Below are 24,633 nucleotides of genomic sequence, written 5' to 3'. Positions count from 1 at the left end.
GAGGATGCTGGGGAGCTTTATGCTGCAATGAAAGGCACGAAGCCACAACAGGATGCAGGGGCAGGAGGAGTAATACTGACAGCAGAGAAAGAGGCGAAAGAAGTTGGGAAGAGCCTCCTCATGGGTGACAGGCATGCAAATATGGGGACAGACAACAGGGCCCTCAAGGACAAAGAGCCAGGAGAAATGCCCAAGGCAGAGAAAAGCAGTCCAGTTGAGGGTGGAGGACACAAGGGAAGGAAAGAAGAAAACGCCGTTGAGACAAGCAGAGATATCGGGTGATCCCCCAGCAGCTCACTAGGGAGTTGGAGAGACTGTATAGTTCCACCACACCGAGGTCTAATGCTAGAGCTGTCACAACCAAAGCACCAGCAGGCAAGGCCAGGACAATGCTTCTGCCCAGAGGTCAGCGTCGCTGTTCATGCTGCACTACGATTGTACCCTGGAGTTCAAAGGGCTGCATGCCCGGGAGAGACGTACCAGTTTGACAAAGCCGTTCTGCAGCTCAGCCAGCTGCTCCTTCAGCTCCCGGTTTTGGCTGAGAGCCCGGCTGATGGTGGCCTTGTCGCTCTGCATGTTTTCCAGGATCTGCTGTCTGTCCACAGACTCCTCGCTATAGCGCTGCACAGTCTTCTCAAGCTCCTGCAGCCGCTCCTCCTGCTCCTGGTTGAGGTGGCTCAGCTGCTCGTTATCCCGCACCTGGGCCTGGTACTGCCCATGAAGTTCCTCCTTCTCTTGTTGCAGCCGCTGGACCTCTTGTTGCAGGCTCAGCTCAGCTTCCGTGGGCCCTTCTGGCAGGGCAGGCTCACGGTCATTAGCCTTAGCTGCTGAGGAAATGGAGTTACAATCAGCTGGGTTGGAGGGCTGCACCATTCACAATAGGTTAGAGGTACAGAACCCTTTAATGTGAATAGGCCTTTCCTCAGCCAACACAACAATCAACCCCTCTATCTAAGGGTGTGTCACTGACAGCACTATCCAACCCTCCCTCTGGGAGCAGATGGTTCCTAGGAAGAGACAAACGAGAGGAGAAAGACCACAGCTTGCTGCTATGTGCTGTTAGCTCCCTTAGGGTACGTCCATACTACCCGCCCGGGTTGGCGGGTAGCGATCGACTTCTCGGAGTTCGATATATCGCGTCTCATCTAGACGCGATATATCGAACTCCGAACGCGCTCCCGTCGACTCCGGAACTCCACCACTGCGAATGGCGGTGGCGGAGTCGACGGGGGAGCCGCGGACTTCGATCCCGCGCCGTCAGGACGGGTAAGTAGTTCGAACTAAGGTAGTTCGAGTTCAGCTACGCTATTCGCGTAGCTGAACTTGCGTACCTTAGTTCGAACCCACCCCCAGTGTAGACCAGGCCTTAGTTCCCCACTAAGAAGCTTTTCTCCACCTGGCTGGGTGTTAGGACAGCACAGATGAACCAGAGTTCTCTTTCCTCTTCACTGGACCATAGGAGCTGGAGGTTTGATCAGGTGGATAAGAACAGGCAGACATGGCTGGGTGATGGTTTGAATGGTCTTGTTTGACAGGCACTAGGCTGGTAAGTTTCTCACAAATCCTTTCTAGCTGTCCTTATGGTTTGGGGATATCAAACCTACTGCCCCTTCTCTGTACTGAAGTTCTACATAATGGGCCTTGCTTTAGCCTGCTGGCGCTCCACAATGCTAAGCTCTGATTGAGCCTACCTGATCTGCTTAGCATCTCAGCAACACTGGCTTCCAGCTCCTGAATCTGGGTCACATTCTTCTCCTTTTCCTCCATCAGCGTATGGACCTGTATGGTCCCAGAAAGGGAGGAGTCAAATCAGTAGAGTCAGCCTCCCCAGCATCAGTAACAATAATGCCTCCATATACACCAGAGAAGATGCTGCTGTTTTTACCTGCTCAGAGAGCTGCTGTACCCGCTGCTGCCAGATACTGCCCTCCTCCTTCAGCTTCTCTACGTACTGATCCCTTTCAACCTGGAGCTGGCGAAGCGACTCTGACAGCTGCTCAGGACGACAGAGGAAACTGGAGCATTATTGCTCAAAGAGTACAGCTGGAGGAGACCAGTATTAGTGCAGAGTCTCACACTCTTTTGCCCTGCCAGACAAGTTTCCCTACAAAGGCTGCAATATGGATCCTCAGCATATTCCATATGCTCTCTTACCTGAGTAATCTGTGTTTCCAGGTTTGCCCGCTCTTCCAATGCCAACTGCAACTGCTGGTTTGCATCCAGAATCCCTGACTGACTTGAAAACTGCCAGGAAAATCAAAGAAGTTATGGGAAATGCCTGCATTCCTTGTTTTCTTCTATACCTCTTCCCTTTGATTGCAACCTGTGACACGATCCATGTGGTAATTTCTATGGTTCTGTAAATTCCTCTTTGTTCTAGTTCAACAAGTTTATATTAAAAAAGTATGGGTTGAGATGACTGGCTGTTTAGAAACAGGCTGACATGGGGGTTCTACCCCATACAACAGTTCTATCTACTGTATGAAGGAGATAGCAGCCGCTAGTACCTTATTGGGGCAGCTCCTCTTTCCTACATCTCTGAAAGATATACATCAGTCAAACAATCCAATCCAATCCAAGAATAACCGGATGACGTTCTCTGGCCTATGTTACACTGGATGTCAGACTATATGATTGAATGGCCCCTTCTGGCCTTAAAAAAAACTGAGAGACACTAGTCCAATCCTTGGGATGTCATGGTGTCTATGGTCCACCACTCCAAACTCCTCAGAGAACAGGCTCCCATTCTCCATAAACCTTGATGAAGACCTCTTCATTCGGAAGTTGTCTCTGTGAAGCACTGTATGCTGTTTGGTAAATGGTAGTGAGTAAAAGCCACCCAGTGGTCAATTCTCTTTTGACCTATGATCCCCTTTCCCACCTTCAGAGCAAGGCCTTATCCTTATATCCACCTCCCAATAACACTGCAATCACCTGTTGAATCATCAGCTCAGCCATTTCCAGTTTCTTATGCAAATCCTCCAAATCCAGTTTCATGGCTGAGTTCTTAGAGACCAGGGAGTGAAGCTTCTCCGACAGTTCCGAGTTCTGCTGCTTGAGTTCCTCACTGCCTTTGCTGAGAGACAGAAAGAAATTAGCAATAATCCTTACTTTTGCCACTAGTTCTTTGTTACTCATGAGGTAAATTTACAATCTGGTCCTTTCTGGTGGCTGAAAGGAGGACAGGCTGTGCACTGGAAGAGACCCCTTGTATTCTAGGCATGAGAGGGCAGCTCTCACAGGGTTCAACATTACTGGACTTGCAGTAACATACAGAGTAGGACTGACCTTTGTTTGTACAGATCCAGTTTCAGGCTGTCTCGCTCCTTCACTACCTCTCTATTATGCTAGAGAAAGAGGAAAACATACACAAATCAACCCCCGACTCTAACCAACAAGGAAAGCTTAAAACTAACTATTCTCAGCCTTCTACAGATCAGCTAATGTGGAACTAAGAAGGTCAAGAACTTGAATTCACAGCAGTATTATGGCTGGAACCTCAGAACGGATTTGCCTGGAACCTCGTATCAGGCTACAGCCAGCCAGCACTGGAGCTAAGCCTATCTGGTCAGTCTTTTCAAACTGACACCAGTAACTAGCCATGAGGTTGTGTTGCAAAGGTCTGGATTAGCACCAATACTAAAGTGTCTCTTTGATGGAGAAGCTCCTGGGCTTTCATTGTTTGGATTTGGCAAGACAGATGAAGCAAGGTGCCAGATCTGAAAACAGAAGTTTTGACCAAAGATTAGTGGCTGCAAAAAGTGAAAAAAAGTCTGCCTTGATCATGAAGGGTACAGAACTTTGTTTACAGGGCTTGTGCTTCCCTCTTCTCAAAGATGGGACCATTAAGCATGCAGCAGTTTAGTGAAAGATGCACCGGAAAGAGCACAACTGTTAAAGTGTAAATGGGGATATAACTTACTTTCTCCAGCTGTTTCTGCTGCGTAGAGATGGAGGACAGAGTGCGTTCCAGCTCAGATACCCTCTGGCGAGATGACTGCAACCGTGCAGCAAGGTCTTCAGCTTCTCCTGAACAAGTCAAAACAGATTCAGGTGGGGCTAGGCTGCAAACAGTTTTACAAAACTGGCTGAACTACACGTTCTTCTCAGCCCACAAATTCTTAAACTCTCCCCCACTTTAAGGAAGGTAGCATGGCGCAGTGGATACAGGTCTGGAAGTCAACAGAGCTGGGTTCTATTCTGACTCTGCCACTGACTCCCGTGTGACCTTGGGCAAGTTAACCTCTCTGTGCCTCAGCTTCCTCATCTGTGAAATGGAGTTGATACCCCCTTTGTCTGCAGATGAAAAAGCACTGGGTGCTTATTTATCACTTTTATAATACAGAAAATTGCTGGACTTCAGCTGAGAATGAAAACTTATCTTACCATGACAGCTGTGGTGTTCAGCTGAAAAGCAGCCAACAGGACGGTAAGAAAGTAACAGCCTGGATAATCACCAGTATCTAACAGTCATAACAGGGTTTTAGCAACATACAAAAGAACCTTGATTCTTCTGGAATCAATGGGGTCTGATTTTGGGGATAGCTTGGATGATAGAAACAATAATTGTGCCAATTATTTATCATTAAGAAGTCACTGAGTGTTATGGGCAGCCTGCCAGTGAATACAGTGCCCATGACTCAAGATCCTTGGTTAGTTCCAACAACCTCAGTTGAATGCTCAAAGTCGATATACCTGATTTCTGCCGGGCAGCTTGTTGTGTATGTGCTAGTGCTGTCTGCAATTCAGATTTCTCAGAGACTAGGATTCCAATAGTCTGGATATGAACCTTTGGGAAAAGAAAACAGCAGCTCAATATGGGATACCTGTGCTTGGAACTACATCTCCACAGCAGTCACAAAAAGATAATTCACTAAAGGCAGAAAGATTAACATAAATCCATAGGATGAGTCTACAGTCTGGCTGACCAAATGCCTTTCCTGAATAGCTGGATGAATAGATGAATTTCAGAAGGAAGAACATCCCAGTGTTAGGAAGTCCAGAAAAAGCCAAGTGAAGACCAGATGATATGACTGAAATGGAAAAGTTCTCTCTTACCTGTAGCTGTTCCCTCAGTGCTCCTTGCTCCTTGGCAAACTTCTGTTCAAACCCCTTCTTTTCCTGTGTAAAGAAACCATGTACATTAAACACAAAACTTTTTTTTTTAAATGGGACTTCTTTTTTAAATACAATTGTAACCTAGGTTTCTTGTGGTAATAATAATATCCAATTGACACAAAGAATTTTAAAGACCTAATTTGCAGTTCACAATTTAAACTTTGTATTTATGTTTTGCACTTTACTCAGCATGGGCAATGGATTAGGCTCTTTTACATTGAAGTTCTCACACAATAGCACAATCCTGCAGTTTTTGGACTGCAAATTATAGGGGAATGTTTAAATCTAAACATAAGCACATCTGCTTAATTGAATTGAAATTCAATAAAAATTCATTTTAACATAAGGTCTTGTTTAAAAAAAAAAAAAAAGGTCAAAGTACAAAAATCTCCATTTTGGGCCTAAACTACCTGACAACGTTTCTAAGTAACAAGAACTTTAGTTATGAATGAAATGGGATCTTTCATTAATGTTATCTTGGAAAAGGAAAAATAAGGTGCAAGTTATAGACAGAGCATGTTACCAGTGGAGGCTGGTAACTTTTAATATAAAAAGACACTTATTCAAGGTAAGGGTTGTATCTCCTTTAAAATATGTTAGCAGGGGGTTAGATTAGATGACCTTTGTGGTCTCTTCTAACCCTATGATTTTATGATGATGATAACAGTAAGGAGAAACTTTACAATATATTAAATGTTTTCATTTCAGAGTTTTTTAATCCCACTCAGCATTTGTGACAGTGGATTGGAACAGACACTTTTCCTTTGGTTTTGCCAGTATGTCAGCTATGCCAGCTAATTATGTTTGCCTAAGGAAAGCTATATGTAAGCATTCTAACTATGAGTTTGGGTTTTTTTAGTAGTACTTGATGATGTAGTACTTGATGTTTTTTAAACCAAACTAGGATGGCGTGCAGAAGGACTTCCCAGCGCCCTCTATAACGTATATAATGCTATCTTCACACATTTTATCCACCTAAGGCTGGGTCATGTATGTCTGCGCCACAGTACTTCACAAATATCCGCTCCTCTTGGGGAGAAGAACATCTACTGATGTACCTATCCTAAGATGAGGGTTTATTGGAGGCATTTTACCTTCTCCAGCTGATTCATAGCCTCTTGGTTTTGCAGTTTCTGCAGAAGGAGCAAAATTGATGCATCAGTACTAACAATCACTTTCTTACTGACGAGATCAGTAAATCTGTCTTCAATCTTAACCAAAGACATGGGACACACACATGGCTAGCTATTGCAAACAGGAGTTCTGTTAAATCTTTTCGGCATTTGCTACAAAGATAGGATGTTTCAACTATTAAAACTATAGATTCTAGGGTCATGGCATGTGGCTCCTGAGAAGTGTATTAGCCAGCTCAGTGTATGTTCTTTAGTCTTCAAAAGAACATCCCCATTCCACACTAGAACTGCTTAGGTAATAAAACCCAAAATGCTTATTATATTTGATCTCAGCATCATCCCTGTTAAATTCACATCCTACATTTTAAGGTGTTTATTATTGTAGTACTTGATGTTATATCACATTAATGATACATCAGAATCCTATAAAGAGAACCACATTCTCTCCTCCCTTCCCTCAGATGTTTTTAGACACTACACTGACAATATGTTAAAGCCCTGAGCCTGCATAAAGAGACTTTTATACCATGTGGAGCCCCATTTAAGTCAGCATGGCTCTGCCAGTGCACAGGAATCCCCGGTCCACGTGGATCAGATGGGAGGACTAAGGACAAAACGTGGAGAAAGCGCTAGCATATACACAATACTGTCCCAACCTGTTCTAATCTCACTGGAGAAGTGGTTGGAGGTTTAATGAGAAAAACAGTGCTAGGTTCTGGGGGGTGGGGTGGGGGTGCACGGCATGAAGACAAAGTGATCAGAGATTCTATACCACGCTATACGAGCAGCCACTGTGATATGTGGAGCAATGTTCCTATTTGCTATCAATAGCTAGCTACTGTCTTTTCCACAGGAGTTACAGACATCAACTTTGGCTAAGCTGTTTATCTAATCCTACTCAAGAAGCATTTTAGGAAGGTGATTGTGTGTGGAAGGAGAATATATTGGAGGCTTTGATCCTAACAGAACCAGTGGACAAGTGCAAACCCGGGAGTACAGCATAGGCCTTGTGTAATTCCAGGCAAGAGACCACTTCATATGCCTGTGTGGAAGCAGGCAAACAGCGACAGTCGCTGGTGGGCACTGCTCTGATAACAGGTGGAAATTGCCGCCCAGCCTCAATACTACAAGAGAAAAAGGGATACAAGGGGAAAAACAATGCAGCAAAACAAAAGGGGCCATGGGATGCACTGAGGAGAGCCCTAAACTGCAGGGAGGAAAGTGGGGGGAATGAAACAAGGAGAAAAATATTTCAAACCAAGCAGGCTCTTTTCAGACTGAAACTAATCCTTTGCGGTTGTTTCTCTTGCTGTGTTAAAGCAACAGGCTGAAAAGCAGCAGCAACATCCATGCAGGCTATAGGACAAAGTGGTTCATTCAAAGTGCCACAGATGCAGAGATGATCAGATACCAGTCCCTATGCTCACTCCTAGCCCCATTACTCCCACTCTGCAGACAAAGTTGGAACAGCAAGATCAACTGGAGAAAACACAGATTTTAATGTTGCTACCACTGAGCCTGCTCCTACTGAATTCAGTGGATGCCGATCTGTCCCAGGATTAGTTGCTTTATCATGATGCTAATCACCTATGGCAAAGTACATTTACCTAAAACCCCATGACTATATTTCATATGGCTCAGACAAGCCAATAAATTCAGGAGTCATCTTTTAATTTGACTTTTTACCCTCTGAATGGGAATGTCCATAAAATCCACTTTGTTCTCCATACAATGCTGTGAGAACAGCTTCCCTTGTGGCACTGTAAAAGAACCCATAATCTTGCAGACACCCAGAGAGCATGGAGAAGCAGCAAGGACAATGTCAAACTGGTTGGCTGGATTGTTTCTTACCAATTCCTCTAGTTTTGTACTGAGCTGTTTGTTAGTTAGATTGCTGGAATCTAGGGCTACTGCCAGCTCCTGGTAACGTGTCTGATGGGCGCATGCAGACAGAAGGAGGAGAAGGAAGGGGGCAGAGGAGAAGGGGAAAAAAGGCAATTATTAGGACAGAAAATAAATCAGTATCACAATTTTGATCTAGTTTGAGTCCCCAAAAAACATTTCACTTTTAACAAGTATATGCTAGATGGCAAGATGTTGTATCCATTCCAATAAAGATCTCACTCCCATTTAAAGACATTAACTGGGAGTAGTGGCTGCACTCAGGACGGCTCCTTAATAGCTCCAGCATCCAAAGGTGGAGCTGCCACCGATGCTTGGCTCCAAATGTTGGGCATAGCTTCGCTGTCAGGGTTATAAACCACACTGCGTTACTGAGAAGATTCAATACAACAATCACAGAAGGTCCCATTGGGTGATCAGCAGTGATATTATCCAAGTGAATGTTGGAATCAGAAACTGAGTTCTTACCTCCATCTCCTTCATATTTGTGGAAGACACAGCACTTTCGCCATTCACATAGGATGTGGACTACAAGAAAAAGTCAGGAAGAGTAACTGAATTGAATATCCCAAGGGCACAAGCTCAATATAAAACAGGAGGAGGGTGTACAAACATACCCCCAACAGCACAATATTTACCTAGTGCCTTTCACTTTAAGTTTATCAAGGCACCATACAAAGGTTGGTACATAATGTGACCATACATACTGGTCTGGTCTGTTGACCTCTGCCCACAGCATCTACAGAAATGGTCTTAGGTGAAATATATAGACCATGTATCACAGATTTACTGCCACTGAATTGAGAGAGCATGTTTCCATGAATACATGCTGTCCTCCAATTCCCACTCTGGTTTTCTTCCCACTGACTGAGTTTCACATTCCTAAAACAATGGTTTCTGCTTTTCAGTGTTCAAATGTCTTATTGTTTAGTGGGCTGGCTGCAAAGAACTCTGGGATTAAAAGGAATATTACTGTACTGGCTACTTACCTCCTCCCCCACCCCCAGCTTGAGTTTTAAAAAAAATGGAATTAAATGGTACCTGTGACACCAAGCCATTGAGCTGCTCAGACAACTGGCGGAGACTCTCTGTCGATGAGAGAGACCTGAGAATGGAGAAAGACAATGCATTCCTTTAGGAGCGGGTCCATTCATGGAACTGCCCAGGCCTGGACAGCACTGAGGGTAATTTCTACAAGCAAAGTTAACTTATTGGCCTCTTTAGGACCCTGTTACAAGCACTTTTTATTAAACAAAGACACACACCTATTTTCATCCAAAGCATTTTTAGGATCATCGGCATCTTGTATCTGTGAGGTAAAACACAAGAATCACATGACTATACCAGAGGGGGAAAAAAGAGAGAGGGAGAGACACACAGACACACACGACTCAGGCACACTCAAACACACCCTAGGACTCTGATTACATAGCATTTGTCGTTACCACAGTCCGTCCAAAGGGGAACCTAACACTGAAAGCACAACCCAAGTCAGGCCTACATTGTGGATAATTTTTGCTAATTTTGGGACTCCTCATGTCACAAGTTGAAAGGCCTTATGTAGTATTTACCCAATGAATATTACAGTAGGTCAGTCAAAGCCTTGAACAGTTCCTCAATATCACAAACTATTTGCCTTGTTGGAAAGGTTCAATTTAATTCTTAAACATTTTGTAAAGAAAGGAAGGTTACTCCAGTTGGAGGAGACTCTTCTTTTCCTGAGGATGGTCCCTGGGGGAGAGGAAGGGAAATAACCAACATAGGATGTAAATCCTAAAGCTTTTTACATGGTGTGAAACTCATTTTGCTCACAGCTGGACCAAGACTGAGTGGAGGGGAGAGAATTACACACTTGTTTGGAAAACATGTGCTAGTCAAACATTTCAGCTTAGCATAAGACGGGCATCATCAGTGCACTGGTGGTATTCAGGATGCAAATGCTCACAAACCTGTGACAGCGGTATGCTACCAGGACCAGGCATGACAGAGCCACAGCTAGGTAGGCTGTTGCTGTTAGATAACACGGGGACATCAGCAGCAAGCTGTTCAGCATTATGAGCGGAAACATCACTGTCAAAGTATGCCTGTCACAAAATATAGCACAAGGATTACAATCTACATGCAGGAGGAAGGGACACACACAAACATGTGAATACAATACCCATGTGATCTCCATGCACAAAACATGCCAAGTGAGCACTGTGGTCAACTACAGACGTGTTTTGGCAAAAAAACTGTGTTCTCCCCAGAGCAAGCCAGGTCAATCCATCAACCTGTTTTTCTTCACTGAATAATAAACACTGTCGTCTACTGTCCCAGTCTCCAGCTTGGATGAGGGGGCCTTATCCAGAATTAGTGTCTGGCAATCCAGCTCACTTCTTTAATGAGAGGCAGTTTGTTTGCCAGACTGTAAACCTGCATGCAGAAATAGAGCTGCTACGTTTACTGCAAGGGAACTATAGCAGATTGAACAAGGGCAATGCCAGATCTACTGGCTCTGCTTTGCAAAGCACCACATTCAGACTGTCTCTGGAGAGAACACTGGTCAATGAGCACAAATGGAGATGGAACAGAATGGGTTAGTGACCACTCAAGAACTGGATTAGTTTGACTCAAGTGTTAATCCCCCACATCCTTTCCTGAAATTTGTGGAATGCTCTCAACTGAAGAGTTTGACACTAAGGGTACAGCGACACTACAAGGTGGCTACAATGGCACAGCTGCAGCTATGCTGCCGTAGCACACCAGTGTAGACACTTACTACAGTGACAGAAGGGGGTTTTCCATTGCTATTGTAAATCCACCCACTCAAGAGGCGGTAGCTAGGTTGATGGAAGAAAGAATCCATTGACTTAGTGGTGTCTACACTACGGCTTAGGTCAGCTTAACTACATCTCTGAGGGGTGAGAATTTTTCGCACCCCTGAGCGATGCGGTTAGGTCGATCTAAGTTTTAGGTGTAGACCAGGCCTAGGAGGGCATTATAAATCAAAAGACCAAACTCAGCCCTGGTGTAAGCAAATGCAACTCCTGTGGGAATCCAGAGAAGTGACACCTTCATATGCTAGAGCTGAGTTTGCCTTAAGTGGGGAAGAGGGTCAAGAAATGCATCTTTGTATCTCTGTACAGAAATAAGTTTGGTGTTTGTGGGAGAGGCATAATCTAACACCAACTACCTCTACCAAACTACAGAGCAACTGGAGAATCCCTCATATCTATCTTCAACCCTGCAGGACAAGTAGTCCTGGAGAGCCACAAAGTCCCAGTGCAACATTCCGGCATCCTGTTGCAATGTGTGTCATTACATTGCCACACTGCAATCAGTCATCATCTATAGAGGCTACAAAGCAAATGTCAGTGCAACGTCAAGACAAGCCTCACAAGCATTCTGTGGCTCTCTGCAACTCCATTTGATAGTTTCCTCTCTTATTCCAGCACCTCCTTCCTGGCTGCTCAGACAGAAGATGAAACATTTCTCTCTTCCCTTCCCCCTTCATGACTGCTTGGAGGAGCAGAGAGGGATTTTGCTGCCTCCTATTTCCTTCCTGATCAGAACTTCTCCCAAATTCTACAAACACTAAGGTATAGGACATGGACTTGATGAAACTAACAAGATCACTGAGCTAGATGAATGGGGAAAGCCAATGCCAATTTTTTAAAGTCTTTTTAGCAGGATTGATTCATGCTGTCAGAGTTCAATACACTTAATATTCCTAACAACATTTAATGTATCCCTCCACCTCACCAGTGCTTCCAATCTCAGGTTATTTTGCCCTGATACTGGTTTAGGAAATGACCAACACAGACTACAAAGTGGACAGAAGGAATCCCTCTCCACCCCAATGCAGTATTTGATTTTAATTGTATTTTTTAGTTTTTCAGGGTAGGACCATGTCTTTTTACATATCTAGGGCACCATGCTCAAAGATGTAATCAATATAAGGTAGCAGTAATAGTGACAAAAGTCATTCTCAGAAAAGGAGCTTTGAGAAGAAAGCAACATAAAGAGCTAATTTGCTGAGGGGCATGTTAAAAATACCAAAATACTCATTCAAAAAATTAAACTTGTGAAATTCTAATAACTCAATAAAAAACTGGTAACTCCACCCAGACTCATACACACTAGGATCCATTTGCTTTTTCTCAAGGGCTCCTGTTCTGTCAGCTTCTCTCCCTGCCACACAACCAGAAAGCTACAGTGGGTGAGGTGGGAGGGATTTGCCAGGCTGTGTTAAGACACCAATGACAGCATTAGCTCAGCTGCCAGCATTCAGCTTTTCTGCCTATTAGCATCAAGTGAGTGTTCAGAGCAGCATTTTCCTGACTCAGGAGTTCTCTCAGCAAGACAACTGGGAACAGAAATTCTCTCTTTCATTAGAGGCTACAGTTAAAGGCTAATTTTCAAGTTGCTCTTGAAGACCCTGGGCATAACAATCCACAGCCTCCAAGATGAAAATCGAACTAGCTCTGAAGACCAAAACCCCTCTCCATGCAAAGGAAGATAAAAGAAGCACTCAGGACATCAAGACAAAAGAAAGAAAAAATGAGGAGTCCTTATGGCACCTTAGAGACTAACAAATTTATTTGGACATTTTCCCCCTGTTGATATTCACCCTTTCTTGTCAACTGTTGGGAATGAGCCACATAAGGCAACTCCCATCTTTTCATGTGCTGTATGTTTATACCTGCTTAATGTATTTTTTACTCCATGCATCTGATGAAGTGGGTTCTAGCCCACAAAAGCTTATGCCCAAATAAATGTATTAGTCTCTAAGGTGCCACAAGGACTCCTCGTTGTTTTTGTTGATACAGACTAACATGGCTACCCCTCTGAAACCTGTCACAAATGAAAGAGTAATTTCTCTGCATTCACAACAGCACTAAAAGCCCAAGCATAGGTCTGGCCTTCATTTGAAGACAGAACACCATTAATGTAACAGACAACTAGTTGCTTTCTCTGATATGCCCACCTATTAACCTTAAATTATACCCATGTTTAGTACATGGAAAATAGACCCCATACAAAAGGAAAACTCCAATCCTAGTGTGCACAATCTGATGCTATCATGGCACATCCAATCCCACAGAGATGGGCCTTGCATAAATTTTCCTGTCATTCTCATACTTTCCCATAAACATACAAACAACATAGGTGCAAGAGCTCTCTATGTGCACTGTATATCTCTGAGGTCAGTTGCTTCATAATCATGCACAGAAAATTAGTGAAAAACTTATCTCATCTATCACAGCATGCAGGTTTCATTGCACAGATGCCATTTTAAGTCCCACAGTAATTAACACAATTTCTATGGCTGGAACCAAAAAAATAAAATAAAATAAAATACCAGTATCATAATGGTTAATTTGGTGAGAAACTGAATTCAAAAGTTAGAGTGGAGCCCTTTGCAGACAATACCATAAAGTTAAACGGCAAATGAGGTTCTATGTTGAGTTTTCTGAGTTTTATCACAACTGTAACTTAAATTAAATGGAATTTTTGGTAATAAAATACACTGAAAATGAAAGGCTGTTATAAGTTTGTTCTTGTACACTTGTCTCTTATTACAAGTTGAAATCTTCCTTTTACCCTTCATTCTCAGGAGCAGAGGGAATACAAAGACGCTACAGCAGGGGTAGTAAATTATTTTGAGTCAATGTCCAAATGTCTTGGTCAAGGTATAGTCAAGGTCCAGACTCCAGAGAAACATTTTTCACACCACAAGAATAATGATAAGAAGTAGTAAATAAAAAGATTTTGCAGTCTGTTCAAACGTGACTGGCAGCACGCAGTCCGCCTATTGACTTCCCCTGTGCTACAGCATGTAAACACTTAATATAAAATATGTCTGACTTCCTTGCCTAGATATATTTAAAGCCATGTTACTTGCCAGACTACATCACATGTGCAAGTTTCATCACCTGTCACAAAATGAGTTGGTTGGAATAACTACACAGCTTACTCAGGGCAACTGGCTGATTAAAGATAAGCAAGAACATGCCCTTCAGAGATGTGGTACTTATAAATAAAACAATGACATGCAAACAAGAAGATTATGGGCTAAGAAACTAACAAACCCAGCTTGTATTCCAGTTTAAACAATGGTTTTATGCCCCCATGCTATATCTCCCTGGAAACACACTGAGTGGGAAAAGGAACTGTGGGGTGTCTCTACAGTCAGTGTATTGCACACAACCTCACCCAAGATTCCTGACATAATCCCAAAGCAGCTGATCTTGCAGTCTTATCATAAGGGAAAGTCCTTGGCACCTCTCACTTCACATTTTAAATGTGACACAAATCCAAGGAAAACATAATAGAACAAAAAGCACATTAAAAATAGCTCAGTGTTAATGATAACAGCAACAAAACTCAAGCAACTGACAACAAATGTCAGAATGAGGTTCCACCAAAAATCAAAGCCAGTTTGAATAGACTCTGAAGCATGCAGTATGAACAGCAAGCTAGTCAGATGGATTCTGAACACTGCCTCACCTTCCTCTTGTCCAATGAGGGTATGGCTACCCCATTGGATCGATTAAGGTCTGACACCAGCACCTTCAGAATGTTCTGAATCTAAAGGAGGTGAAAGAAAAGGGGAAAGAGAAATGGCTCAGAAAAGGACAGAGTGAGAATACTGATCAAAGGATTGCTGTAGCCAAAGGAATTCATGTTAACTATCTCTATCAAAACAAGTCTCAAAATATCAACACTGGCCATTTCCAGTATATGCTCATAGGGGCACATATTACCTGACCCCATCATGCAACATTAGGTAATTGTAGCTACTTTCTGTTCTAAACACTGGTACTATCAGTATATGAAATGTACCCTCTCCTTCACATACTACACTGTCAAAATTCTCCTTCAGTTGAAGAAAAACTGGCTGGCAGACAGGAAAAGGTGGCAATTAATTTGGAATAAGAAAAGAACAAGCTACTCACGTTCTCTGGAGACTTTCTGTCATCATTTGTTGGAGTTTCAGGTCTACTTCCATCTTTACTTTTTCGTTTCTTCTTGGCTGATGCTGTTGCTCCAGGGCTATTCTTCTGCTGATATTCCTTCAGCTGAGAAAAAGGAGTAAGAATTGACTTCCCCTGTGCTACAGCATGTAAACACTTGATATAAAATATGTCTGACTTGCCTAGATATATATAAAGCCATGCTACCTGCCAGACTATATCACATGTGCAGGAGTAAGAATCTGAAGTCCTAACACACAGATGTATCTCACTGTGACAGATCAGTGATAAGTTATGTTTGCACTTACTGCATCAATACAAGAGAACAAACCAACAGTGAACTCGGGCCATATTATATCTTAACAAGCCCTCTTGTGTCTGGGTTTCTGAACATAAGCTCTAAAACGAGATTCACCCTACAGGGTTTACAGTGAAGATATCACTGCTGTTAGAAGAATACCTCTGAATTGTTATGCACACATGAGGCTCTTAAACAGGAGGGCCCCAAAGCATCTAGAGCAATCACTGAATCCTCTAAAGGTGTCAGCTCCTCTGGGCAGGCTGCGAATGAAGAGTCTGGGGGAACAATCCCCATGGCCAAGATCACACAAGGTCCTACCCTTCTGACACCATCACAGAAACCAAATCGCTACAGGCCGGTTAGTCGGGCCCACCCACCTACCGACTTGTGAGCACCTGGAAACTCCGAATGCTGCTGCAGTGACTCTGCCCGGGTGCAGGGGCTGGGAGCTCGCGCGGGCTCACCTGCACTCGGGGCAGAGTTCGGGGGGGGGGGCAGACCTGGGCTGTCCCTATGGGGGCGGGGTGGGGATTGTAGCCTCCCTTACAGGCCTCTGGGGCCCTCGCTTCCCTACGGAAGCGGCGGGGGAACGCGAGGGGGATCCCCACGGGGCTGGGGCAGGCAGCAGCTAGGCCTCTCCCCGACCGAGCGGGGGGCACAGGCTGCAGCTCCAGGGGAGCTGGGCCGCCTCCTCCCATGGAGCTGGGCCGGGGAGCCCGGGCCTCTCCCACAGGCCTGCGGGGGAAGGGATCGGGGCCGCCTTCCCCGCTCGGCCCCGGGTTCAGGGAAGGCCCGGGCCCGGCTCCGGCTCCCCGGGATCGTTACCTTCTTCTTGGCCGCGGCCAGTTTGATCTGCCTGCTGCCGTCCGCCATGTCCGAGCCGGGCCACGTCAGCCCGGCGGGGCTGGGGGGAGCCAGGGAGACTCCGCCCGCCCGTCCCCCACGCTCGGCGGAGGGGAGGAGACAGAGGGAGGCTGCGCCCTGCTGCGCGTGCCCCGGTAGGGCGGGCGCGCTCCCAGCGGCGCGGCCCACGGCGGGCGCGTGCTCCCGCCTCCGAGCACTGTGAGGAGAGGAGGCGCGCTCCCGCCTCGGCCTTCCAGTCAAGCGCTGTCCCGCCCCTGCCTCGGCTTCCCACCAGTGTTTCCTCCGACCTAGACATCCCCCCGTCAGCTACACTGCCTCAGCATCCTCTCCAGTGCCTGCCCCACCACTCCCCCCCCCCAGCATTGACACAGCTCCCCTTCCTCCCCCCTGGGTGCTGTCCCCCGCCCTAGCACCCAGCCTCCCCCCACACACTCCTGCCCCACCACTACCCCCTCACTGCCCCATCCGGCATTGCTACATCCCCTTTCCCTGGTGCTTCCCGCCCCGCTGACCCGCTATCCCCCCGTGATCCTGCCCTGCACCACTGGCACCCACCCTCACCCCCATGTCACTCTACATTCCCCCCATACTTGCCAGCATGGGTCCTGAAATGCACGTGTGACCGGAGCTTTGGGGTCTGTGTGGGCCGAAGGGCAGGGGTTTCTTCCCACACGTTACCAATGTGGTCTCTCAGCCTTAACGCCTGCTAACTGGTTTTCTGGGATTACAAATGGGTGAGAGGATGATGGTGTGTTATGTCCTCCATGCACAGACTGCTCTCCAGATACCAGCCACTCACTCTTTCCTTGAACCTTTGATTAGAAACCTAGCCAAGCATCCAAGGCTGTTTTCGGTAAGCCCCCAAGATTTCATTTTATTTTTCTCTTCAGGACCTCGTTTGCACTAGAGAAGTTTGCAGTGGTTATCACTGGTCCCTCTAGAAAGCCCGTAAAACATCTTGCCCCATACATAAATGCATTCCCAAAGGGGTGCAGGCGATCATGCCACTGTGTGGCTTAAATTTGCATCCAGCAGAGCTAATTACTGTGTCAATTGGCACTGTGTTAATGTCAGTATGGACAGAGACTGCTAGTGTAACATACAAATGGTACAAATATCCTCCCAGCACTATTCTGCAGTACTCTGCTGTTTATCCAGTCCTATCAAATCTGTATAGATTTTAACACTGTGTTTATCCCTGTCCTACCTCTGGAGCTCATGATACATGAAGGGTGTTGCTTTTTTCAGGTCCTCAACATGAAATTAAAATTCATGCACCAGCCCACTTTGGCTCGTTTTCTTGAAAGGGAGCATATGGCAGCATTTGGTACACTGAGTCAGACCATTGGTCCATTGAGTCTAGTATATTGCCTCCAATATTTGCCTATAGCTGATATGGGATATAATCACAACCACCATATACTCAATGGAGCTGTTCAGACAGGGGAGATATAGACAGAAATCTCTTTCTACCCTGCGTGCATTCTTTCCCAAAAGAGGAAATACAAACAGTCTTTTTACATTACCCTTGGCATGCTTCTTTAAGCCTCCCATAGGGCCACATGACTGTAAAGCACCAATTAGGAGAGGAATGTAGGTGAAACAGCTGACCAGTTGGCTGTGGTTCAGGTTTTCAAGTGCTGTGAAATGTGACCCATTTTTCACTCAGATTCTACTCTAACCAGCTGCTGTTATTTTATATCATGTGATTTGAACATTTATCCCAGGTTTTGTCCAGTTGGGATGTTGAGAGGAATGTCCAGCTAGGGCTATACGTGGATAGGAGATTTCAAGGGCTCCAAGAAGTGGTGTTGGTATTTTTGCAGGTGTTGCCTTTGTACTGAACCAAGTCAGGCATGGTGTGTGTGGTGTAGGACAGGGGTTCTCAATCTTTCTCTTTCTGAGGCCCTCACACAACATGCTAAAAAAAATCCATGGTCTACCTGTGCCACAATAACTGGTTTTCTGCATGTCAAAGCCAGGGCTGGTATTAGGGGATAGCAAGCAGGGCAATTGCCTGGGGCCCCATGCCAGAGGGGCCCCCAAGAAGCAACATTGTTCAGGCTTCGGCTTCAGCCCTATGCAGTGGGATTTCAGCTTTCCACCCTGGGCCCCAGTGAATCTAATGCTGGCCCTGCTTGGTGGACCCCCTGAAACCTGCTCACAGCCCCCTAGGTGGCCCCAGACCCCTGGTTGAGAACTGCTGGTGTAGGAAGTGGTAATGATGGCACTCTTTTCCCTCTGAGACAGTTCCCCAAAAGGCTTAAGGAATGTTGTGCTTAAAGAGATACTGTCTTTTGGCTTAAATTTAAAATCGAGGTTCTGGCTACTTGTGAACTTTAGAACTCCTATGGCACTTTTTGTAAGAGTTGGGGTGTTAACATATGTGTCCAGGCCATATTCTTATAATGATTTGGTTAATTCTGATTATATGCTTCCCCCACCTAAAACTCCACCTGCCATTTTAAATGGAAAAATATATTCTTTGTATTCTTAACTGTTGGGGAGTGTTGTTATGTGCTGTTAAACAACTGTTGCATTTTACCTCATAAATGGCTGCATTTCAGTGGTGGGTAAAATGTTCCGTGTGTGTAGTTTATATATCAATTGTTTATAAAGTACTTTGATATCCTTCTGGAAAAGTCATTATATAGGAATATATAGTTAAAATGAGTTATTAGAAAATTAATTTTCTTAAGAACTAAGAACTCAGGCACTAAGGAGATTTTCTAAGCCTGGAGAAAATTAATCATGGAATAGGAATGACAGAACAGATGGATTTCTAGATTTTTTTTCCAAATTAGTTGAGAAGCCTGGCAAATGGCCTCTATTTATCCTGTTTCACTTGTGTGTTGTGAAGACTGATTAGTTTATTTATAAAGCATTTTGAAGATGGTGGTGAGTGCTACCTTAAGTGTTAGTAACATAAAATATTCAAAGACCCTAAGAGTAAGGATAAAAGCTTGACACACAGGCTTCAAGTGTAGTGAAAAATGCTTGATAAACATGCAGCTGATTCCCCATTGTCTATTTTCATGGCTATGCCAGCACTATCAACACAAAAAGGAAGACAGCAATTTCATGGACCATGACAGCGTTTACTCCTTATGGATCATATGATTTTGGATTAATGGAAATTGTTGCTGCCGGGCTCTCTCTCCCAGTAATATGTCAAAGGATGAAGAAGTGCTTTCTAAATGTACTGTGAAGTGAGCAGCGTGTACAGAGAGCTATAACAAGTCCCTCCTACATAACCCTGAGTATATTCTTCCTCATGTTTAGACTTCAGAAGTGATTTGTAATAGCAGCAGGTAGGATTCTGAGTGTTGTAGCAGATTGTTCTTGAATGTTGCACTGTTGAAACCTTAACTCTTATTCTTTATATTGTGTGCCCTTGACCACAATTTCTACACTTAACAAATAATAAACAATTATTACTCAAGTTGCTAAAGTCACATAACTAATGTTAGGTCTAAGAAACTAAGGCTCAGTCAGGGAAAGTGACTTGTCCAAGGTCATACAGCACATTAGTGACAGAGCCAGGAATAGAACCCACCTTCCCCACTAGTCCCAGTCTTCAGCTCCAACAACTATTTAACAAGCAAATACATTTATCAAAGATAAAAAAGAATAAATAAAGTTGTGGTGCAGTGAAATTTTTTTCACAAATAAGAGAAGAAAATATTTTGATAGCCTGTCTTCAGGGGCTGGGCTAAGGCCTTCAGAAACTACAAATCCCAGCATGCAATGTAGTTTTTAAACCTTCATAGACTACAAATCCCAGCAGATAGAGCACTTGTGAAGTCCTCAGAGACTACAAATCCCAACATGCAGTGTGGGAGGAAAGGCCACTCCCTGCATTGAGACTACAATTCCCAGCATGCAAGGTGGTAACGAGGCTTATGGTGATTCCAGGCCCTCTGTCCCGCAGGCAGCGCTGGATAACCACGAGCAGGGACCCCCACTCTGCGGGGAGTGGGAGCAAAGCCCAGGGCTGCGAGGGAGGAGCGGGCCGTCACCTAGGCCTGTCCTGAGGAGGTAGGAGCAAGTTCAATATAACTCCCTAGGCCTGTCTTCAAGGGATGTATCCCCCTCCTTAGCTCTTAGAGTGCTGTTCTTCAGGTGGCATGGGACCCTCCCTCCCCCCAGCTCTTAAGGGTCTGTGACTTCCCTCCTGACCATCTCATATGGAGCCCTTTACAGGGATGGGACTTTCCTTTTCCAGCCCCTGACGGTGCTCTCACCGGCCTGCAGAGTGAGAGGAGCCACACTTTACTTTCCCCAGCCATCGGGGGTTGAGTGCTTCCTGTCCTGAAATGCAGCTGCCAAGGATCCTTAGAGGGATAACATGCTACTCTCCTCGTTTCCCAAGGGACTTTGTGGGACTGACTTTCCTAAGCCTCAGGGAGCCTCTTGATGAGGATGGGATGCCCCCAATCAGCAAGCCCAGGGCACATCACAGCTTGAAGACATCAGAGATATTGGATCTTTGCTGCTACCCCGCTGTGGGTATTCTGGGGTTGCCTCCTCCCCACTGAAAGGTGCATGCAGGCTAGGGCTGTCTCATTCTGTCAGGCTATGCTCGTGCCTTTTAAAATGGTAATTTCTTTTTGTCTTAATCCAGGACACCAACTGGAATCCTGAGAAATTGCAATGCAGGTTTCAAATCTCCAGTAAGTTTAATCTCTCCTCCCCATTTGGGAAGAGAATGGTTTTACCTCCAAATTCAGTGCTGCCCTGGACTACAGCAAGGGGATGTTGTGGATTGCTACCCTTCTTATCCATGGCAATGTCACAGTTGGGTACCCTTGCTTGCTCTTTCACTGTCTCTCTTCTAGAGAATAACAGCCGCTAAGGCAGTTGGTTACATGGATCAGCTTTCTTTCATGCTAGATACCATAGTGATGAACAGAGTAGAATTTAGATGTTCTGCCAGTTAATGTGTAGATACAGGGCAGTGATATCCTTCATCTTCAATGCTTCTATCCTTCCTGGTACACAGAGAGAAACTAAATTTCACATCATTTGTTACTGCCACACGACTTCAGTGTGAGTGTCACTCTGTCATGTTCAGCCATGAGTATTGAAGTTGTGTATTCACAGAGCAGGCACAGCAAAGGTAGCATCAGAGCAAGATCCCTGCTAACTATTCTGTTTAGGGGCATGTCTATACTGTAGAGCAGTGGATCTCAACTGGGGGTACACAGAGGTCTTCCAGGAGGTACATCATCTTATCTCGATATTTGCCTAGTTTTACAACAGGCTACATAAAAAGCACTAGCAAAATCAGTACAAACTAAAATGTCATACAGACAAAATGAGAAAGTAAGCAATTTTTTCAGTAATAGTGTGTTGTGACACTTTTGTATTTTTGTCTGATTTTGTAAGCAAGTAGTTTTTAAGCGAGGTGAAACTTGGGGATACGCAAGATAAATCTGACTCCTGAACGGGGTACAGTAATCTGGAAATGTTAAGAACCACTGATGTAGAGCATACCCCTATCCAGGCTCCCATGCTTGCTAACCTGTGCATACCAGGTCCACCTGCAAGTATCCAGGCTGCAGAGCCGCACCTCACCCATACCCATGTAGCCAAGTCCACATTGGTACTGCAGCATCACATTTGGTGCTAGAATTTCTGGAGGTGTATCCCAGAGTAAATGGGTTCACATCTATCCTGGAGAGATGGCTTCAAGTGATAAGGATAGCTTAGTCTTCATGGCTTATTTAATCTTTTCTCTTTTGGCTGAATCAGCAGTTGATCCTAATATTTTTGGTGGTTCAGCAATAGATATTTTCCCTGGGGAAAAATATTGCTAGTTACCTTAGTGCTCTGACATATACATACACTTCTGGGGCTAGATACTGGCTTCCTGAGAGTTTATTTTTAAAAGCTTTACAGAGTAAGATACATCTTCTGCTTTGAAGAACTCACAAACTACATGGCACTGATTGGCATTAAATAGCAGGATGTTAGTTTACTCACTTCAATTTTCACTGTGAAGTCTTATTTGCCCTTTTCACCTAAGTGATACTTCAGGAATAAACGAACAAATACTTAATATCTCTTCTGTTCAGTCCCCTCGGGGACAGTAGCATCACACACAGTGCTGAGTTAGTGGAATGTTAAAAGCACTCTCTGCTCTACAGATCCAGTCTCCAAGGTCCTGTCAATCAGATGGAGTCAATAAAGAAACCCTACAGCATGAAGTTGAAGAACTGACACAGAAGGATCTTACCCTGGATCAGGAAATTGCACAGTTGTTGGCTGAGTATGTTCTTGGATAGCTTGATGTTCCGCATGAGGCTTGGGTTTTTTTTTTTTTTTAAACAAAACAAACCCAAGTATCAGAGTTGGAAACTGCTACATCCTGTTGGTGATGCTGATATTGCACTATGACCAAAATCCGTTTAGCTAGGAATAGTGTTAATTTCAGCATTGTTTGTATTGCAGGGCACTTCAGCTACAAAACTGAACCAAGTACCTTGTCTCTTTGTTTTTTGCAAAGCAAGGCTGGATTTAATCAGTACTTGGATTTAAGGAAAACCTGGAGGTTGTAGGGAGTAATAATTGTGATTCAGTAGGTGGTGCTGTTCTGCATTGTGGTGCTGCTAAAGGGCACAAGATTACTACTTCTTGTTTATACCTAATTCTGAGAACTACTTTTAGCTTTATTTTGTTGTGGGGAGAAGGATTGATCTGGAACAGCCCTCAGAATGGAGACTGGGCTCCCCCATTTATACTTTCTGCCAATTATTTTTTAAAGACTGAGCTCTTGCCTTCAGAGTCCTGTAGGCAAGTTGTGTGGTTTTGGCAGGTTCTGCTATCTCTCACAATTATCTTGTCTCTGCTAAACAAATGTGGTAAAGTAGCAGTATTTTCTCTGTGTCCTTGTGACCTTTCTGGGTTTGCTGTTACAGAGGTTACAGCCTGGAGGAATTGGAGAAACACATCTCTCTGCTCCATGAGTACAATGATATTAAAGACACTGGACAGATGCTGCTGGGCAAGCTGGGTAAGAAAGGCAGGACTAACATGCAACTTTTCTCAGTAAATGTTCCCATGTGTTTCATTACAGAAGAGGGAAAGTTACGGTCCTAGGGCTTATTTTAATAATTCTTCGGTTTTAGGATTCTATAGTTAAAATCCTATATTCAAGCACAGATACATCTGTCATGAGTCCATTGGGATTTTCTCAACAGAATGGCAGAACCACAGAGGGGTATTCAGTGTCTCTTCCTGATCCTCTGAATGGGATGTGAAATTGTCACTTGATGACTGGAAGTGTTTTTCTGTGGATTATCAAAGATGAGCCTCCTGTAATTGATAGCTAACCCTGAGAGTTGTGTATTCTGCACTGCACAAGACTTGGAAAAAAATCCTGCAGTTAGGAGTGGAGTGGGGAGGGTGTGTAAGATAAGAGACATTTGGACTCATCCCTTAGCTAATGGAAAGCTTTAGGACAACTAGGCTTGGGGAGAGTCAAGTCTTTTCTACTGCCTAAACTCAAGTCGTAGAAACCATGCTGCTAGCCAAAACTCTTGCTCACTAATCTGCTTCTCTATCTGTAATGGAAGCTGTGGTGTTGATTCCTTTCTAGCCACGATTAGAGGGGTCACCACAAAGGAGCTGTACCCCAAATTTGATCTGGAACTTACTGACTAGCATTGAAACTGAAGACTACAATCTCCTGCAGAGATCACCATTACTGGGGTACTGCATGTTGGTACCGTACACCTTGAGAACTTACAAGGACAGTAAAAATGCAGAGACTTTCCAGGAAGTGTTACTTGACCGCTTCATTTCTAAGAATATCTAACTTCCAGAATGGAAAAGCTATTGAATCCATCACATGTTCCCTGTTTCAGGAAAAGTAGCATTCTTTTCTTTGGCAATGAGAAGAGACTCAATTGAAGTGTTAGGAGCGTCAGGCTCCTCTTACTGTTCATTATTTAAAAAAAATTATAATTCAGAATTAATAGTTAACCCCTTCACTGTTGCACATGTGACTGGGGTTCTTCGACATCTTGATGGTCTAAGGGCTTCTTTAAGGAAGTCTCACATGGGGAAGCAATTGTTAGGGATCAGTAAATGGATGGAGGAGGCAGCACTGGAGATGGGAGAATATGCAGAGCTGTGTTTGTTTGTTAAAAACCTCAGAAGTGGGAAAGGAAACCTGCTAAGAGCAAGGTGTTTGTATGCCTCGTGTGGAAAACGCTGTGGGTGCTCAATATCTTACTGTCCCCCTGAATTGAGTTCTGGAAGCTGGTTGTGGCATATGTATAGTAGTAAATAAATGGAAAAGCATTAACTTGTGCTGCTGAATTGTCCATTTTGAATAAATGATTAACTCTTA

General features: G+C 44.5%; 2 protein-coding genes across 10 annotated transcripts in view; one reads left to right on the top strand and one right to left on the bottom strand.

The window, feature by feature from the left end:
• Positions 1-16,892, bottom strand: part of GOLGA2 (golgin A2) — a 24,544-nt gene extending 7,652 nt beyond the window's left edge. For 2 of the 9 annotated variants that reach the window (XM_044992310.1, XR_006574144.1), the window contains exons 1-18: positions 16,239-16,378; positions 15,095-15,217; positions 14,646-14,726; positions 10,103-10,237; positions 9,419-9,462; positions 9,195-9,258; positions 8,622-8,681; positions 8,103-8,183; positions 6,213-6,251; positions 5,059-5,121; positions 4,696-4,789; positions 3,923-4,029; positions 3,289-3,347; positions 2,935-3,076; positions 2,155-2,244; positions 1,886-1,993; positions 1,692-1,779; positions 481-827 (exon numbers count right to left, since the gene is read on the bottom strand). In XM_044992310.1, coding sequence (XP_044848245.1) covers positions 481-827; positions 1,692-1,779; positions 1,886-1,993; positions 2,155-2,244; positions 2,935-3,076; positions 3,289-3,347; positions 3,923-4,029; positions 4,696-4,789; positions 5,059-5,121; positions 6,213-6,251; positions 8,103-8,183; positions 8,622-8,681; positions 9,195-9,258; positions 9,419-9,462; positions 10,103-10,237; positions 14,646-14,726; positions 15,095-15,217; positions 16,239-16,286 — 1,773 coding nt within the window. In that variant the 5' untranslated portion in view covers positions 16,287-16,378. Of the gene's footprint in view, positions 1-480; positions 828-1,691; positions 1,780-1,885; positions 1,994-2,154; positions 2,245-2,934; positions 3,077-3,288; positions 3,348-3,922; positions 4,030-4,695; positions 4,790-5,058; positions 5,122-6,212; positions 6,252-8,102; positions 8,184-8,621; positions 8,682-9,194; positions 9,259-9,418; positions 9,463-10,102; positions 10,238-14,645; positions 14,727-15,094; positions 15,218-16,238; positions 16,379-16,871 lie in introns of those variants that run through there. The other 7 variants (XM_044992313.1, XM_044992311.1, XM_044992315.1 and 4 more) reach the window with 7 other exon arrangements.
• Positions 16,469-24,633, top strand: SWI5 (SWI5 homologous recombination repair protein). The gene is made up of 6 exons (XM_044992319.1): positions 16,469-17,130; positions 20,209-20,315; positions 20,902-20,950; positions 22,427-22,548; positions 23,198-23,292; positions 23,878-24,633. The coding sequence occupies exons 1-6, from the start codon at positions 17,008-17,010 to the stop codon at positions 23,940-23,942; spliced, it is 561 nt and encodes a 186-aa protein (XP_044848254.1). The 5' UTR covers positions 16,469-17,007; the 3' UTR covers positions 23,943-24,633.

This window comes from Mauremys mutica, chromosome 18 (assembly GCF_020497125.1).
Source record: "Mauremys mutica isolate MM-2020 ecotype Southern chromosome 18, ASM2049712v1, whole genome shotgun sequence".
Classification (NCBI taxonomy): domain Eukaryota; kingdom Metazoa; phylum Chordata; order Testudines; family Geoemydidae; genus Mauremys; species Mauremys mutica.
This window is presented reverse-complemented; position numbering and strand designations above follow the sequence as displayed.